This window comes from Toxotes jaculatrix, chromosome 23, assembly GCF_017976425.1.
Source record: "Toxotes jaculatrix isolate fToxJac2 chromosome 23, fToxJac2.pri, whole genome shotgun sequence".
Lineage (NCBI taxonomy): Eukaryota > Metazoa > Chordata > Actinopteri > Toxotidae > Toxotes > Toxotes jaculatrix.
This window is the reverse complement of record NC_054416.1, coordinates 11,934,941-11,952,229: the sequence shown is the minus strand read 5'-3', so window position 1 is coordinate 11,952,229 and position 17,289 is coordinate 11,934,941. Positions and strand designations below refer to the sequence as shown.

The window sequence follows — 17,289 nt, the reverse complement described above, 5'->3', positions numbered from 1 at the left end:
TGCAGTTTTCTGCTCTAAGAGGAGAGCAGGGAATCCATCAAGTGGGTCACTGATCCTTTGTCCCCACCCAGGCCAGCTGCAGCCAGAGAGGGAGCGCTGAGCAGTGTTACAGAAATAAAACACAGTTCAGCAGTCTGCCACCTCCCAGGACAGCTCACAAGCACAACCTGATGAGGCTTGGAAAAAGAAGGGTGTGAACAATTTTTTCCACCGAGGACGCTGATGTGTGTTTCTTGTAAAGTGTGGTTATTAATAAGCTCCATTTTCTTGTATTTTATTTACTTTACTGTAAATGTAACCTTTTGAACTACGCAAAGACATTTCCTGTGTTTCAGGTTGTCATTTCGGTGTCACTGCATGCTGTTTACACTGTCTGCTTCAGGTTTAACTGTTTGTCTTTTTTTGTATGTCTTCACCTGTAACTGTTGGTTGTTTACTGAGGCAAGTGTTTTTTCAGAAGTAGGAACACACTCCACAACATCATCACCAATATCTGGCTCTCAACAATTCCTAATGTTACAAAAGCAGATCCTAAACAAAACAAAGAAAGAACAAGCCACAGACTGAACTAATGCTCATTTTTATGTTTTTTCTTCATGTGGTCTAATTGCAAAGAGCTGCTTTAACAAAAAAAAATTAAAAATCAGCAAAACCCACGTCAGCAAAACCTCTAACCCAACAGGATGACACAGCTGCCAAGTCTCTGTCTAATAAGCCAGCTACAGCATCAGTCTATGAGACGTTTGTTTGTCACTGGACATTGTACAACTCAAGAAACCAAACCCAGAAATACAACAAAGCAAGCCTGTGTGTTATCATTATTAAATTGTGAAAACGTATTATTGGTGTGATCAAGCATTATATCTAAAGACTTTTAAATAATTTAAAATAATTTAAAATAATTAAATAATGTCATTGCTAAACTACTCAGTCTAGTGCTAAACTTTTTTTTTTCAGAAGACACTGATTTCAAAATATTTTTGGCAAAACAGATGGAACATTGTGTTTTTTTACACCTTGAGCAATATGAATAACACTACAGTGATTCAGGTTTCACACCCAGTCCTGATTGGCAGCTGTACAGTACATCTGTGATTCAGAGAAAGTCATTTCCTCAGATAGATGTCTAAATACAATCAAGTCTCTACCTGTGTAGGGAAGCGCAGCAGAGCCTCTGACACCCTCTGCAGAACAGGCAGGCCGTTCCCTTTCCCTGAGTCTCCGTTCACCATTACTCCTCCTTCCCTGACTCCTCCTCCTCCTCCGTCTGAGTCCGACGAGGGAGAGAGCTGGCCCGAGGCGTCGGTCAGCATCTCCCTGACGCAGGGCGGGTTGAGGTCAACGTGGAAGTCGGCCGAGATCTTACAGCTCTTGGAGACGTCAAAGAGAGCGAGGCTGATAAAGAATGGTTCCACCTGGGGTTCAGCAGACAGACGGTTAAAGGCTTCTCACACTTCAGTACATCTGCCAGGGTTTAATTACTATATATATCACATTTCATGCCAGCTTTACTTAATCCCTCCATCAAGAATTCACTCCAGTTATTCAGAAATTTTAGGGCATTTTTTTTACATTGGAAGTATGCTCAGTGTATATTTGCTGGAGTACTGCGAATGATGATATTAACACTATTTGACACTTGTTCTTGTTCTATTGTGCTTTCAAGGTTAGAACAACAAAGGCAGTTTTAACTCTCATTAACTAATATTCCTGTGACATTTTGCAAGTTACATGATCGGCTGAGCCTGGAGTTAGACGGAGTGCAAAAATAATCTAGAAAAATACATAATGTTTATATGCATTAGCTTATTTTACACAAACACAAACAAGTGTGTGTGTAATATGGGACAGAAAACCAAAATAACCAGCACAGAGATACATAAAAACTCACTGGCGCCCACCTGCAATATGATGCCTCAAAGAGTTTTAATCTGTCACACAACAACTACAAATTGTAGATTTGTGCATTTTGTTTTACAGTAAATTTAGCTCAAATATACAAGAATAATTATTATCATAAAATACTGGCTTTGACTACGTAAACGTCAAAACATATTAGTTCATCTCTAGATTGAGAGTAAGTGTTGGCTCCTCAGCACCACAGCCCACACATCCTTGAATGATGTGCACTTATGCCAGGTGGATGGTTCCTGTAATGACGGACAAGCCTCCCTTCATCCAATAAACATTGAACCTATCTGAGACTATGGAAGGAAAGGAGGGAAGGAAGAAGGGGAGGGAAAAAGAGAGAGCGCATGTGCTGCTTCCAAACCACAAATATGAGTCAGTTCAGTCCTACAAACCCCTCTAATGCACCAGCAAACAGGAGGAGGAGGAGGCCTAACTCAATGTTTTATGACTACAGAGATCCACCCTGACAAAGACGGAGCTCACACATGCTCCGATCTGCTGCCTCGTGCTTCCAGGAGCCCTTCATTTATTACACATTAGGCATTTCCACATTCATCAGAGAGCATCGTTGCACAATTTTAAGTTCAAAGTGATATAATCATAAACAAATATGAGAGGATATTACAGCTATACAGAGTTTATGTTATTCTTTTTTGGTCTGGTTACATAAATTGCTTTCAGGCAGGCCCAACATGAATTATGAAGGTGCATTATGTGAGACAGCACAGCACAGGATGAGGGTAGGGGAAGATTTGTGGTGTGAAAAGGAAAGTTGTGTGCTGTGGTTAGGTGCAAAAGCGCATGCAAAACAACACGGTAAAAACAAAAGATAAAACGGATCTTTGTTGTGGAGGTCAGGTGATGACATACGTTGGTGAGGACGCCGTCGCCCTTCTCGCTAACGCAGCCCTGGAGGCTGAAGGTCAGGTCGTGGCAGCTGACCACGATACGACGGCCGAAACGCTCTTCGAACGGCTTCACGTCTGGCTCGATGCCTGAGAAGTCCAGCCTCTGGATATCAGACAGGAGGGAGGAGGAGAGGAAAGAAGGGAGCGTGAAGCACGGAGGAAGGAGATAAAACAGCAGAGAAGAAAAAGATTGATCCAGTGGAGAGGAGAGAGGACAAGGAAGAGGATAAGGGAGAAGGAAACAGCGTAAATGGAGGGAAGGAGAGGGAGAGATCAAATAGTCTGAATCAATACTCAAATAAATAAATCATAGAACAACCAAGCGTTCAAAGAGGCATCTTCTATACCTGTGTCTCAGGGTCCAGAGAGAAAAGCTTTTGTCTGCCTTCATTCCTGTTGAGTTTATTGAGCTGGTCCGTCTCCCTGGCGTACTACAGACACACAGAGAGTGGAGGATGTTATTTAGTCGCCTTCACGGATTTAAAAACACCTTTCAGTTTTAAATGATGCTTCTTTATATGCCACATTTTGTTGTTCTCGGTCAGACGATTAAAACATATGTATCTGCATCAGTTTTAGAGAAAATGGAGCAGTGGTTTCAAAATAAAAGTGGTCGCTCGCAGTATAATAGGATAATAAATTCTCTGGTCTGCTTGTATTTTCTCTGCAAGTAAACCAACACAAACAGAGAGGAGCAGAGAAAAGAGAGACAAGCAGCCTAACAGACCCAGACAGAAGGAGAGAGAAGTGCCTCTAATGGAGACGATCAAATCAGACCCTCGGGTCACTCTAAGAGTCCTAATCCGTCTCCTTGCCCACTTCTCCTCCCCTTGTTTCTGCTTTCACTGTATCCACCCTGCAGACAAAAACTCAAGTGATGTTTTTGCGTGGAGAGGGAAGAGCTGCGCTGGAGTAGCCCAGAGCAAACCGAGTGAAACAGCAGCGCAGAGCACAGAGGGCTTTGTTGTCTGTGTGTAGCTCTGGGTTTGCAGACATGCTAAAGCAGCACGGCCTCTGTGGATTAAATACGGCTGTTCTCAACTGACTCAAACACAGTGAGTCCAGCAAAAGAGCTTCTCTGCTATCATCTAGATAATTCTGAACAAAATAATATTATTTATGAACAAACACATTTTTTGAGACGAGCTATGTGTTCTCCTTTTATGAGGACACAGCTTTTTTATTTAATTTTTCAAATTATTACTATCATTTGCAAGGACTGTGCAGTAATGGGAAAAACAAACACCAATAAGTCCCACAAATAAATAATTATTACATTAATAATTTTGTCCACCATGACTGCAGACAGCTAAAATGTCAATTCCCCAAAAATATATACACTTGAAATGTGGAATGTGAAATATTAAAATGTTAATGCGACCAATTCACCGCTCATCCGTCCTTCATACCTTCATAAGTTCAGGGTGTAAGCTCCTCCCCAGACTCTCCAGCAGGCCCTCACCTTTACCTTGGCTGGTGGTGTCGTCATCTGATCGGACAGGACAGCGATCACACACATGATGAAAGGTAATTTGAATGCACGGAGTCCCCACAGTCCGACAACAAAACAAATAACGCAAATGTGAATCCGGCCCCAATAAAGCTCGGCTCAACCAGTGCTTCCCTAATGGCTCCCTTTGTGTCTGTCTGCAAGTTTTTCTTCCCAAACTAATATCTTTCAGTCTAGTGGTCAAATTAAAAAGAGGCCATTCACTGTTCTGCTGATTCCCAGGTGACACATAATGGACTGAGTGAACTCCAGCTGCCCCCTCCATCTTTCTGGACGGCATCCCAGTGTCTCCTCAGCATCTTTGGGATCTGTGACCAAGCTAGGCCTATAGGGTTGCACTTTGACTGCTTCTACAGACAGTATGTTATTACATAAGGGCCTATAGATTCTGGCAAGAAATAGGCAAACCAATCAGACTGATATAACAGTCTTCAGATTCCTGAGCTTGTATAAGAATTTACAGCCGATGTGCAAGCATATCTCTTTTGCAACTGTAGGTGTAGTGTTAAGCCTTTTTATTGCCTCTGTATCATTGTAATATGGAAGCAATTAAAACGTCATAACACAGGACCCAGACTCTTCAGGGGAGTTTTGGACTCCCTCCACTGACACAGAGGGGGGTGGAGGTTATGCTCAGACATGCTATTATTATTATCACGGCTAACTGTAGAAGCTTTTCAATAAGACTGTAAATAGTGGGTTGACTGAAAGAGGATCTGGGCATGTGTATTTCCTGAGTGTGTTAGTTTTCAGACGTAGGTTGAGTATAACTCACCCAGGGCACAGTCCAGCGACTCTGCTCCGTTCCTCCTGTCCTGGCCGGCCTCGGTGCTGCTCTGCAGAGCCTGTTTCAGCGTGGCCACCCACTCCTCCATCTCTGCTTCGCTGTCCGCAGCTAGGAAGTGGCTGTAGCGGTCCTGCATCTTCAGTTCGAAGCCATTACGGCGCATCTTAGGACTCTGACGAAGGAATCATCATTTTATTTGAGACTGTTTTCATTTTTCCTTTACCTCAAACAAAATTCCAACAATAGGTAAAAGACAATCCTTTGTTTCTGGGAGTAAGCAGGGTGCTGCAGGACATTTACCACAGAGTTTGGGGCAACACAACATAATTTCCCCTTGATTTAGCCAATGTATGTAGGGCATCTGATAAAACAGACCTCAGTAAAGATTGTTGTTTGGCCTCATATAGGATATTTTGTCAATGAAAGTAAAGTAAAAGCTGCTGTCTTTTAAAATGTGTCTCTTTCTCAGCTAATCTGATGCTGAGGGTGAGTTTATTAAAAGCCTCAGTACCAGTATAATTCAGACAGAACTGGACAGGTGCAAAACCTGGTTTGCATGTCAAACACAAGCGTTCACACTAAACCTACTAATGAGTGAGAGAATGAGTCCGCCCTCACTCTGCTCATTCATCTCCTGAGTGCGCTCATCAAACTGAAAGCTTCCTGGCAGCCGCGTCAGTCACTGCAGACCTGAATGAGGTACCAGCCTGTGCCATGAGCCAGCAGCAGCAGCAGCCCCTCGTAATCTGCTAGAGCCGGACTTTTCCGCCCAAGTCAATGGAATGCACTAATTCTCTTCAATCAAAGCAGCTCAAAGCCCCTGGAGCGTGGCGAGACTAGGAAACACGCTGACTTTCACGAGGGTGGGAGTTCATGCCAAGAAGTGAAAGCTCACAGAGGGAATTATACTGAAAAGAGTTAAATGAGCCAAACAGCATGGTGTATTGAAAGCTTAAGAGTTGGTAAAACTTACAAAAATGCTGCTGCTTGAAATGGATTGAAATATTCTCAAATGTCCATTTGATATTTGTTTGATTCCTTTCACCCCTGCGTACCTGAACGACATCTATGCAGGAGTCCAGGTAGATGGAGCCTTTGGTGTCCTTGCAGTTCTTCTCATCCTTGTAGGAGTTGAGGATGTAGGAGCCGTCGGGCAGCTGAGATAAGTAGAAGTACCTCCTTTTGAACACCTGCAATTCGCAGCAATGGAGAGCAAGTCAGGGAGATTCATCACAGCTTGTAACAACTCATTGCGGAGAAACAGAGAGCGAAATGTGGCCTCTGAACACATCTGCTAGTGCCTAAATTTATGCCGCGCTGCTCATGTGATTTACACTCCTGACACATGCTGCAGATGCTGAACTGTTAAACGTATTTTTTTCACAGTAAACATTATTTTATCTCGTGACCTTTCACCAGGTCTTTTATCATTTATGTCTCTTTCCTTGTTTCATATTTACAACACTACTTGTTGTGCATTCACTGTTTTGTTCTACTACTAAAGCCCATTCAAACAAGCCACTTACAAGTGCTTGTGTAGCAGAAGTCAGTTATTAGTCTTCACAGACGTAAACGCTGATTTTGGTGCAGCTGCCGACACTAAAGTAAACACCCTTGATTGTAATATACAGTATTATGGGACAGAATAACACATGGTGCATCAGCCATGAAGGAGGACAGGAGTTGCCATGTTGACCTCGTACACTTTGTTGCTGTTGTTGTTTCATTCGTTGCTGCTATGCTGTATGAAAAACAGGCAGGAGGTCTGGTGGTGACTCACCCTCATGGAGACAGACAGACTGCTGTTGATGTTGGCTTTCTGTAGCCAGCCCTGCTTCATGATGCCTCCCCTCTGGGAGCACAGCGATGATGAGTCCTGATAGGCACAAAACATAAATACTGGAAATTAATCAAGGTAGATTTAATTGAGCAAGTTAATTCAGGTTAATGCTTTTCACATAATAATCACAATCCTCGCCGTACTCGTAGACAGTATACAGTCTACAGGAGCTTAATGTTTTTGGGATTGTTTATTCATTTTCAGAAAAGCAGCTGGTTTTTGAGGCATATTCACTGATCATAGCTCAGTCAGTGAAACATGCTGCTAATTCTAATCACACAGTGTCCAGCCAAATCAATTTATCACGAGAATTTCTTTGGTTTCCCATAAAGGAGTCGCCATAATTCAGCCTCAGTCCAGCCAGCGCAGCCTCTCCATCTCATAACTATCATGGGACTGTTCATCAGCACCACAGAAAGCATAAACATTCATCACAAGGGATTGGTCTCTTAGTGAGCACTCTCATACGCACGCACACACACACACACGCACTCAAACACACACACACACACACATCCTCGGGTGTAATACATCCAGCCACTTGGAGGAATTCACGGCACAAGAAGGCCTAATTGAATTAATGTAAGCCTGGAACATGACACACACATCATGACACTGAGTGAAAAGGGTTGAGGTGTGCTGTGGCGTGTGTGTGCATGTGTGTGTGCACGGTCGAGATGAGCGTAATCACATTGAAGTGGCATTTTGTCCTCTGTGTGTGTCATGCCTCCCTCCCTCCCTCCCTCCCTCCCTCTCTTTCCAGCTTCATTCTGCAATCTAATTGGCTGTCTGTTCTCCTCCTGCAGCTTGCTCAAATCTGTCCTTCCCTCACACACAAAGCAACTGACAGTGGGCGACCACCATGCATACACACCTCACCAAACCCTATCTCATATGTATTTAGTATTGTCACCTAATGCCCAATGTCCCTGACTGAGCTATTATTGATTTATTGCTATGCTATGTTACGCAAACACTTTTACTGGCAGATACTTGTGTATGTGCTATTAGACCAGCCATCTCAGACACAAACGATCATGCAGAGGTAATGTAACAGCAGCCTGGGCCGCTTCGAGGAGTAATAGAGCCATCTCCCTGCCCTCCCCATCCTGGCAGCATTTATTTTCCTTCAATTAAACCCCTTCTCTGTCTAAGTTTATCCGCATCCGGCCCGAAGGTAGGGGGGAGGAGGAGGAGGAGGAGGATCGATGAGAGCTATTTATAGGACGTATAAGGCTTCTGGTTTCAGTGCCCCACACTCTGCTGGGTGGATGCAAGGACCAACAGACCACAAGTCACTGGGACTCTTCCCAGTACAATTACCACTCCAGTTCACGCCACCGTGAAGAGAGCGTGGCTGCTCTCTTCGCTTATATCTCCGTGATCTGAAACAATTAAAGGGATCACAGTAATTTCCTAGCAGGGTTTATGGCACATCTCTAAAAGCTGTGCATATACGCACGGTGCAGCCGACCTCTCGTCCTCGCTGCACGGATCAATGTCTGTGATCTAACGCCGCTCGGGCCGCTCTACTCACCTCGTCTTTGGCGTCTTCATCGATTTCAAACACGTGAGCGGGCAGCTTGTCTGTCTTCAGCCCTTTGCTTTGAAGAGACAGTAAAAGAGGGTCAGTAATCAATAAATCAGCCCCTTGCCAACTATACTTTCCCTGCGATGAGGTCAGCTCTCTCTCTTTAATATCTGGGTCCTTTAAGTCCTTACTTCTGAACAAATTGCTGCTTGATGTGTTGCTCAATAAATCTTGTGCCGCCATATCTGTTATGGCAGCAGTTTTTTTTTTCTCTATGGAATTTCTTCACATATGTCTCTTTCACTCTAATTTATGCTTTGAAATAATAATCACAAAATAAATAATTTTGTTAGGAAGCTTTATCAACTCTGAAATATGAATTCAGAACATCTGGGCTGCACCTGTTGTGCTGGAGAGCCAAATCTGGCTGAACTCTGTGCAGTTACTTCAATTTGCATGCAATATTTTCCCTGTATTCTGCTGAAGCATCAGAGCTGCATTGATATACAAGAACAGTGATTTGTTGCATGTCGACATCAAGCAGACCCATGTGAGCAGAGTAAATCCGTTGTACATGTAACGTATTTGGCAGCGAAGCCCTAACAGCTGAATTTTCCACATATCCAAACTGAATTTCAAATTTATTTGCATCAGGTTTTTTTTTTTTTTTTTAATATTCCTTACCTTGGCAACATGCGGAAATCTCCAGAGTAAGCCTCATATTTGTAGTTGATTACATGCCAGTCGGTGTTGTACGTCTTGATGCACTGCCAAACAGGTCAACACAGAGAGCTGGATTAGGAGCAGCAGATGCACTCAGATATATCAAACATGCCACGCCAGAAAGTGACCTAACCAAGCACACACTATGACTCATGGAGGAGCACAGCGTGCTTGGTTCCCTATTTCGGAGGAACTCAAAAAAGTCTGCAAAGAAGCAGAAGAAATCCTTACTCCTGCCGTGACTCCTCTTTATTACCACTCAAGATGGTTTTCATTGTACATTTTACTTTATTCAGTGTGAAACTGCAAGCAGAAATTCTCAGTTAAGTCAAATGAATGGATCTTTGTTCAATCGCCGGTGAGCAAGCCAAGGTCTGGTTTAACAATTCCTGTGACAGTTGTTTCCATGCTATATCACGGTCATGAGCGTTGGCTGATGAACACAGAATTTAGAGCCTGGCAGAGCAGCAGTGTATCCACAACAGGCCAGAAGAGCCTGCTCCTCAGTGTTAATAAAATATATCATCAGTTTAAAATGTGTTTACTACTCATCTGTGTATTCTGTGTTTCTTTATGAGCTTCGAGTGACCATTTTCAGCTGAATGTCATAAAGGCTGTTGCAAAGTCATGAAGAAATCATCCATTCTGTTTGTTAAGAGTCGAATCCTGAGCTTTACTTACTGGAAGTTTAAGTCGTATTACTGAGAAGATTTAATGTCAGCTTTGAATACCTTAGCTTCAGTTCTTTCACCCCAAAACCTCCTTTTTTTTACTTTTTAGAAAGGACTGCACGTCATTGCTTACAAGTGCGCTGTTTGACATAAAGTGGGGACAAGGCGTTCACGTGGGACTGCTGTGTGAGAGTACCTCTTTGGCAAACAGACTCCGGGCCTCCCGCTCAGCATTCTGGGGCACCGAGGGAACAACGGTCCTCCTCTGCCGCGAGATCTGGGACTCCTGCGTGCACACAGAAACACACGCGGTGAGACACACATGTTGTAATGACAGTTCTTTATCTTCTCATCAAATGGTAGCAAGGGTAGGAAACCAAAAACAACAGGCGAAGGTTCAGAGAGAGAGAGAGAGAGCCTGGGAGAAAACAGAAGGCAGAGATACAAAGAAACAGATGAGTGTCAACAGATTCTCTCAGGACGGGGGAAAAAAAACTAGACACAAACTAGACACTGTCTCTAAACAAAACCACATGTGTCTGAAGCAGCACCAATAAATACAGAACAGACGTACCTGGCTGGATTATATTTGACTGGTTAGGCCCCTCGGACTGACCCGTAAATAAGCACAGCGCGTCGGGGACGGTTAGTGATTAATGATGGGAAACCTTTCTTTAGAAAGTGATATTTCACAGCTCTTTACAAGAAAAAAGCCATTGATTTGGCTGTTTACTGTGATGATCTCAGCACAGGTGTCTCGAGTATAAGATTTGTATTGGCATTGCAAATTACAGGCTGAGGAGTGAAATCCAGCGGAGGAGGAGATACATGCACAAAAGTGTGGATTCAGCACTGATTCATAGTCTGTTTTATGTACAGCCTGTTGATCGTTAGGTGAATAATTTAAAGTATATACTCAGTTAATTATAACCTGGGTCTTATTTTTATTCATTTCCATCTGTTATGATGATATTGCTCTAACCACAGTAATTACTGATCTGGGACAGTGAAAGAAAAGAAGATCAAGCAGGTTGTAAACAAGATAATAGTTTAGTAAGAAGAAACCACTTTATCTGGGGGTAAAAGGAAGGCACCTGCAATATCTGCATCACTGCAGATATCACTCAGAGTCTCAGAGGGCACAGCGGCGAAGGATGAGGGGACTCACCGAGACATCGTCGACAGGGCAGAGCAGCAGGTCTCTGTGGGGGTCACTGTGGATCTGGGCCTTTCTCTGAAACACCACAGCCTCGTAGTCCAGTGGCTCGATAATCTTTGGCTGCTCCTGAGAGGGGAAGATCGGCAGAATACAAATACTTGTAGTTTCAAATAAACAGACTAGTTGTTTTTGATCTCATGTCTTGATAATATTGCCTTTACTGTGGCTCTGGCCAGCTCCATATGCCCCTGCTATTTGAAAGCAGTTAACAAGGGCTCACCCCAAGAAGAGCCACAAGAGATCAGAGACAACCACAGAGTTCAGAGGACTGTCACGGTGCGGGGAAACAGATTCTCAGAGAATTGTGGGTGGAGGAAGAAAAGGCAGAAGATGACGAAAGGGAGGAAACTGAGAACAAATACGTAGGCAAAGACAGAAAGGGCAAAGAAGGTCACGCAAAACACAAGACAAACTGGTATAGCTGACTTGATGGATATGTGCAGTGAAATGGCGATCATCTTCTTTACAGAGTTATGAAATAATGAAACAACAAATACAGCACATACCTCATGGAAGTTACGTCACAACTTCCTGTTCTGAGTTTCATAGAGAAGTGCATGATATGAAATCAGCCCCCTCCCTTGTTATGTCTGAAAAAGGCCTACAGGCTAACACCAAGCCTTCCACAACTGGGTCAAGATGTGATCACAAGTATAAACCTAAACCACTTGGAAAGATTCAGAATTAATTCCAAGAAAGTGCCACTTTAAGCTCAAGCTAAGCAGAGAAGATGGTGATGAATAAGCTTAGCCAATAAGCTTTGGCCCGAGCGACACCAAACCGTTCGGAGGAAATCAGCCTGTATGGATCTGATCAGCTTCTGTGCCACATCACTGTGAGTCGCTGCCACTGAGTCTGTAGGCAGGAACACATGGGGGGAGAAAAAACCCTGACTGTGCTACAGCTGGGAAAATATGAGTGAGAGAGTCTCTGCCGTTTACTCCGTCATATTTCCATTCAAGTGTCGAGCAGCTGAGATGCAAGGCTGTGTTTTCCTACTGTTTGAGTGGGCTGAGTGATACAGTAATTTGGCTGCTTTCTTTTTTTTTCCCTTGCTGCTTGCTGGTGTCCCCTCCCTTCTACTGCCTTCACTCGAAAACTATCACTGGGTATGTTTACACGTGCAGTTGTCTAAATCGAGGTCTTATCCAGGTCAACAGCTTGAGGTCAGCTGACCCCTTAAAACATATTGTTTCCCCCTTTTACTGATTGAAAATTTATTTTCTCAAATGCATTCTTACTAAGAGTGAACAGTTAGGGTTATTTCACATCAAATAATATTATTTTCTTTTTAATCCAAGCTTTTCTTTCTTGTTGAGACAAGAATATTAATGTTATAGAGACATACAATAGATTCAGGGGCTGTAAGTAGCTTTAAAGTTGGAAAAATCATTTTGTTCCACACTGTATCACATTTATAATATATTGTGAATCAGCTCCACATTAACGCTGTATAATGTTTGTACTGGGTGAAACATTCTAATTCAAGCTTTTATGGCTGCTTAAGTGCAAGTTATTAATCACATTTTATACACATTTCCTCAGAATTCAGTCTGGCCTGTTTGGTGTCTTTTAAAAACTCTGAGATCTGGTTTGGAACTTCAAAATGAAAACTCTGTGGGTTTGAACAATATTTGGCTGCACAGGATGAGCTCAGGGATGGCTGAAGGGTTAAAATCTCCTTCTTGAATTTCTTGGTGTTTGTGCACAAGCCAGTAAAGGAAAGAAAGTTCTCCCTTCCCATGTTCTCTAACCAGCAATTTGGCCCGTGAAATAAGCTGGTTACACGTGCATGTTCTCTGCAAATCTTTCCACCAGACCCTGACCTTCTTGGTTGTGCACATAAAACCAGCATCTCACAATTTTTGTCGAGCCCCTATTCTAAATAAAAACTACCTAACCATGGCAATGACAAACTCCCACAACTCAATGGACAGCCAGCAGCCTGAGCAGCAGCAGCAGCAAAACACAACACCTACAAGTCTGCTGAAAACATTACATACATATGGCTGTGCCGCGCCTGCACCCAAAGCAGCAGCTCTGCTTCCTGTCATGTGCAACAAGCTGAACCGCAACGCTACAAGTCAGAGGCAGCCGCTCGGCAGCACAGCGTCTCGACTGCAACACTGATCGTATTACAGAGAGCGAGAGAGAATGAGAGAGAGAGAGAGAGAGAGAGAAGGGGAGGGAGGGGAAGCAAGTTAAGAGGGAAGGAAATACAGATGAGAAAAAAAAGTTCTGCTTTCATAGAAGAAGAAAGAAGCTGAAGAATCACAAACAGGCAGCTGTGAAACCACAGTTGTGTTGATTGAGAAAGACAGAGACAGAGACAGGCAGAGAGATGCTAAAACTCCACAGGACATGGCCTAACACTTGGGTGTAACTGTGCGACGAATGCAGTAAAGACACTTTTCCATCTTATTTATGTCACAATCTCCCATTACGTCTCACACTCTCTATTCTCAACCACCAACCTAGCTGGAGAACACTCAACCACCAATCACTGAGTACAAAGCACAACTCCCAGTCTGCCTGCAGGGGACCATGCTGATGAGGATGATGATGATGATGATGATGTTAGCGAGGGTGCATTTCCAGATGTCTGTGTCCCATTACGGCTCAGCAGATGTAAAGCACTCATGGCTCCAACACGACCAGGTGGATTTTATCACATTGGCTGGAGAAGCTTCCACTTATACACAATGTATGAGTGCACACACACACACAAACACACACACTGACATGCGAGTCACATACAGTATCAAGCAGCTCAACTGTCCCACAGCTGACCTCAGTAAGTGCTCCAATCTGTGTGTATATGAGCAGCACAGACACACAGCAGCTCATTCAAGGGGAGAAAATGAGCCTTGCTAGCTTCTTTGGTCCTTGTATAACTCTCTGTCTATTCCAAAGCAAATGTATTAATATATAAACAGAGTTTCTTGCCGCATTAACATCATTTGACATTAGGGATGTACAGATAGGTACAGGATTTAAACACCACATTTAAAGCAAATCATTTGGAATTTAAGTTTAATCCAACACATCTGCACTGATATAGCCACAGTATACAGAGATCTTTTTTCCTATTAATTTTTACAGTCAACTCGTTTAAAATAATTCCTATTATAATATTACTTTTTAAAATTATATATATATATATATATATATATATATATATATATATATATATATATATATATTTTTTTTTTTTTTTTTTTTTTTTTTTTTTTTCTACCAAAACAGTAAGAGACTTTTCTCAATCTCCTGACCCTGATATCAAAAGTGAAGTGGCAGTGAGGCTTGCACGGCAGAGTGAAATGTAAACCAGACTCAGTGTAACATTTGGACATTTTCCATGCACAGAGGGTGCTAAGTGCAGACTGACATGCTTAGTGGGGCGCAGCATCACATGGAGGCTGACGTTTGTGGGTCTTCTAGAAGTCAACAGATCATATTTTTATTTGCAGAGCGGTGGTTTACAAACCTTCTCTGTCCCGTTTAGAAGCTAAAAACATTTCACACACACACACTCCAAACCTCTTAAATAAACTGCACGTTTATAACTGGTAACAAAACAACACAGAGGAAGGATGCAGCTTAAACACACAAAAGACACAAGGCTCCTAAGTCACACTTCAAGAGCAACACAGACTGCTTCATATTAGCTAGACCTGCTTTTCTCTTCTGTCAAGACTCTGTTCAGTTTGTGCTTTCCAGCTTTCTGAATACATGTCGCGAACCTGAAGATTGACAGTATGACTGGCATCAGAGGCTTTTTTCACAGCAGATATTTGAACTTTTCATAGGAAACCAGTTTGGCTTATTTTGGTTTCATTCATTTTCTGCCAATCTGCAATGAATCGTTGCAGCTCTACAACAACTACTCTATGCAGGTCAAATGATCTACTCCTCATTAGCTTAGATTTTTTGTTAATCAAACATTTGTGAAACACTGACACAAGTCAATAACACATATTCCTTAGCTACTTTAACACCAGAGAGACACTAGGAAGTAGTAACCCACATGACAGTCATCGTCCACACGTCGGGGGTTTCACAGAATCTTTTTAGAGTCATGTACCTCATGAGGCGAGGACAATATGGTCTCTGATATTGATCTGGCTGACAATTACTGTCCACAAAAATGTGTATGTATAAACAGACCTCTAATAACAGACACAGAGGGGGACTGACACGTCAGCTGATGGAAATTCCCAAGAAGTATCTTTATATTAATCAGCCCACGGTTGGTCTATAGCATTTAGAAAAAAATGTCTTTGTTATTAAGCTTCATATGACTTGTGAGCTTGGAAAAATGTTAAATCTGTTTGTTCACGGAGAAATCCCAAAACAGGCATGGAAGGGAAGATTTCGAAAGAGGACAGACTTGACTTGACGGAGATGAACAAGTCAAGAATGAACACACAAAATGCACAGAGGAAGCATGGTCACAGCATGCCTGAGGGAATCCCCATGTGAGAGCAATGCGGGCCGTGAACATTCCACAAAACAGCGTTTGTTCTCAGTCACCACGCCAGCCATTAACTCTATGAAATAAGCTGCCAAAATGTGCTACTCTGAAACTGAAAACAAAAAAATCCCCCACACACACACACACATATAACACTCATGGCTACAAAGGCAAAATAAACACACACACACTCCCACCTCTGTTGCGGAAATCAGAGCCTTATCACAAGATTATTATGCTGGGAAACTCTTTGCGTCACTCTCCTCAAGATGATCATCATAAGACTACAGAGTAATCCCAAGGGAACTAGAGTTTATCTTTCATGAACTCATCCAGCTCCACTCTCTAAACAGTCAAAGATGGATGACTGCTGAGCTGAAGCTGCAGTTTGTCACTGTCACATACTGAGAAAGTGTTGGAATTATCAGATGGTTTTAGTTAAACCATAAAGAAAACAAGACATCAGCAGGCAAGCGTCAAACTGCACTGGAAGTTTCAAGACAAATGTCATGCCTTTGATTTACTGACATGAAAATGATTTCACACACATGCACACACACACAGGCACATAAATGCTGTATCAGCAGGATCCTAAACGCTATTCATCTCAAGCCACTGCGCCTAATCCCATCTCATTATTGCAGTCTATCCCGAGCCACTATCAGCCACCAGCGCTGCTATTCATTCACAAGGAGGGAAAATAATAAATCCATTAAAGAAGCTTTTGCCTCTCACACCCGTCATTATCAGCGCACATCAATAACCAAGACGTGCATCAACTGCCTTCTTTTGCACAATGTGGCCATTTCCTGCAGAAATAAAGAGGCTCAGACACAGCTCCAAGGCAAGGACAGGGAAGCCATGCTGCAGCTGTCCAACTGGCACTGCTCCTCATCCGCCAGCACACAAAAGGAGCCGCACAAAGCTGGAAAACCATGTGTTCCCGAGGACAATGTCATACTATTTTCTAATGCTGGCAATTTAGAAAACCAAGCCAACATGTGGTAAATTGGATTCACGGCATGTAATCGCCTATTTTTAAATGACACAGTGCGCAGTGCTGTGAAATTGTTTCAGTGAATTCAGAGACATAGAGGAGCTTCACACTGGCTCTAAGGTTGTTGGGACAAACGCAGTAAATAAAAGAAAAAAAACCCCAAAGAGTCTGAAGAATGTGCGGATGAACCAAAACGTTGCTATTTAGAAAACAGGAGTGGAAATGCTTATCCTCCCCAAGGAGGACAGAGAGGAGGAGGAGGCGGTGGTGGTGGTGGGGGTGCTGAAGGGTAGCCAGTTAGTTACAGGATCCCAGTCGGTTAAAATGACCGCCGCCGGTCCACAGACAGCATTGAAAGCTCGGCTCACCACAAGGTCCACGGTGCTCCTCACTGCCTCAGACACGCTCTGCCTGACTTCCGCGGCGGTCCCGGGTTTGCTGAGCCTCTTTGTGAATTTTCGCACCTCAGACATGGTGCCCCTCCGGTTAAAGTCCACTCCGTGTGTCCCGGTGTGAATATTAGCATGCCGCGGCACCGGACGCAGCGGAGGCAGCGTTGTGTGACAGCCAGATGTGGGTTGCGTTGGAGTTGAACCAGCCAGCGGTTCGTTCGCGTCGCGAGCGAGGCGGGGCCGATGCTGCTGATGAGAGGAGCTGGGTTAACGCCGCGAGATGCTTCACTCTTCCCTGCTTCCGCTTCCTCTTCAGTGGAGCGCGG

General features: G+C 43.4%; 1 protein-coding gene across 3 annotated transcripts in view; it reads right to left on the bottom strand.

Moving 5' to 3' along the window:
- The window catches only part of dock11 (dedicator of cytokinesis 11), a 54,518-nt gene extending 37,303 nt beyond the window's left edge, over nt 1-17,215 (bottom strand). For all 3 annotated transcript variants that reach the window (XM_041031531.1, XM_041031532.1, XM_041031533.1), the window contains exons 1-12: nt 16,940-17,215; nt 11,050-11,166; nt 10,078-10,167; nt 9,172-9,254; nt 8,494-8,560; nt 6,897-6,992; nt 6,172-6,306; nt 5,105-5,288; nt 4,229-4,308; nt 3,167-3,250; nt 2,782-2,922; nt 1,149-1,415 (exon numbers count right to left, since the gene is read on the bottom strand). In XM_041031531.1, the coding sequence (XP_040887465.1) occupies nt 1,149-1,415; nt 2,782-2,922; nt 3,167-3,250; nt 4,229-4,308; nt 5,105-5,288; nt 6,172-6,306; nt 6,897-6,992; nt 8,494-8,560; nt 9,172-9,254; nt 10,078-10,167; nt 11,050-11,166; nt 16,940-17,044 (1,449 nt within the window). In that variant the 5' untranslated portion in view covers nt 17,045-17,215. The remainder of the gene's footprint in view (nt 1-1,148; nt 1,416-2,781; nt 2,923-3,166; nt 3,251-4,228; nt 4,309-5,104; nt 5,289-6,171; nt 6,307-6,896; nt 6,993-8,493; nt 8,561-9,171; nt 9,255-10,077; nt 10,168-11,049; nt 11,167-16,939) is intronic.
- Nucleotides 17,216-17,289: the final 74 nt, after the last annotated feature.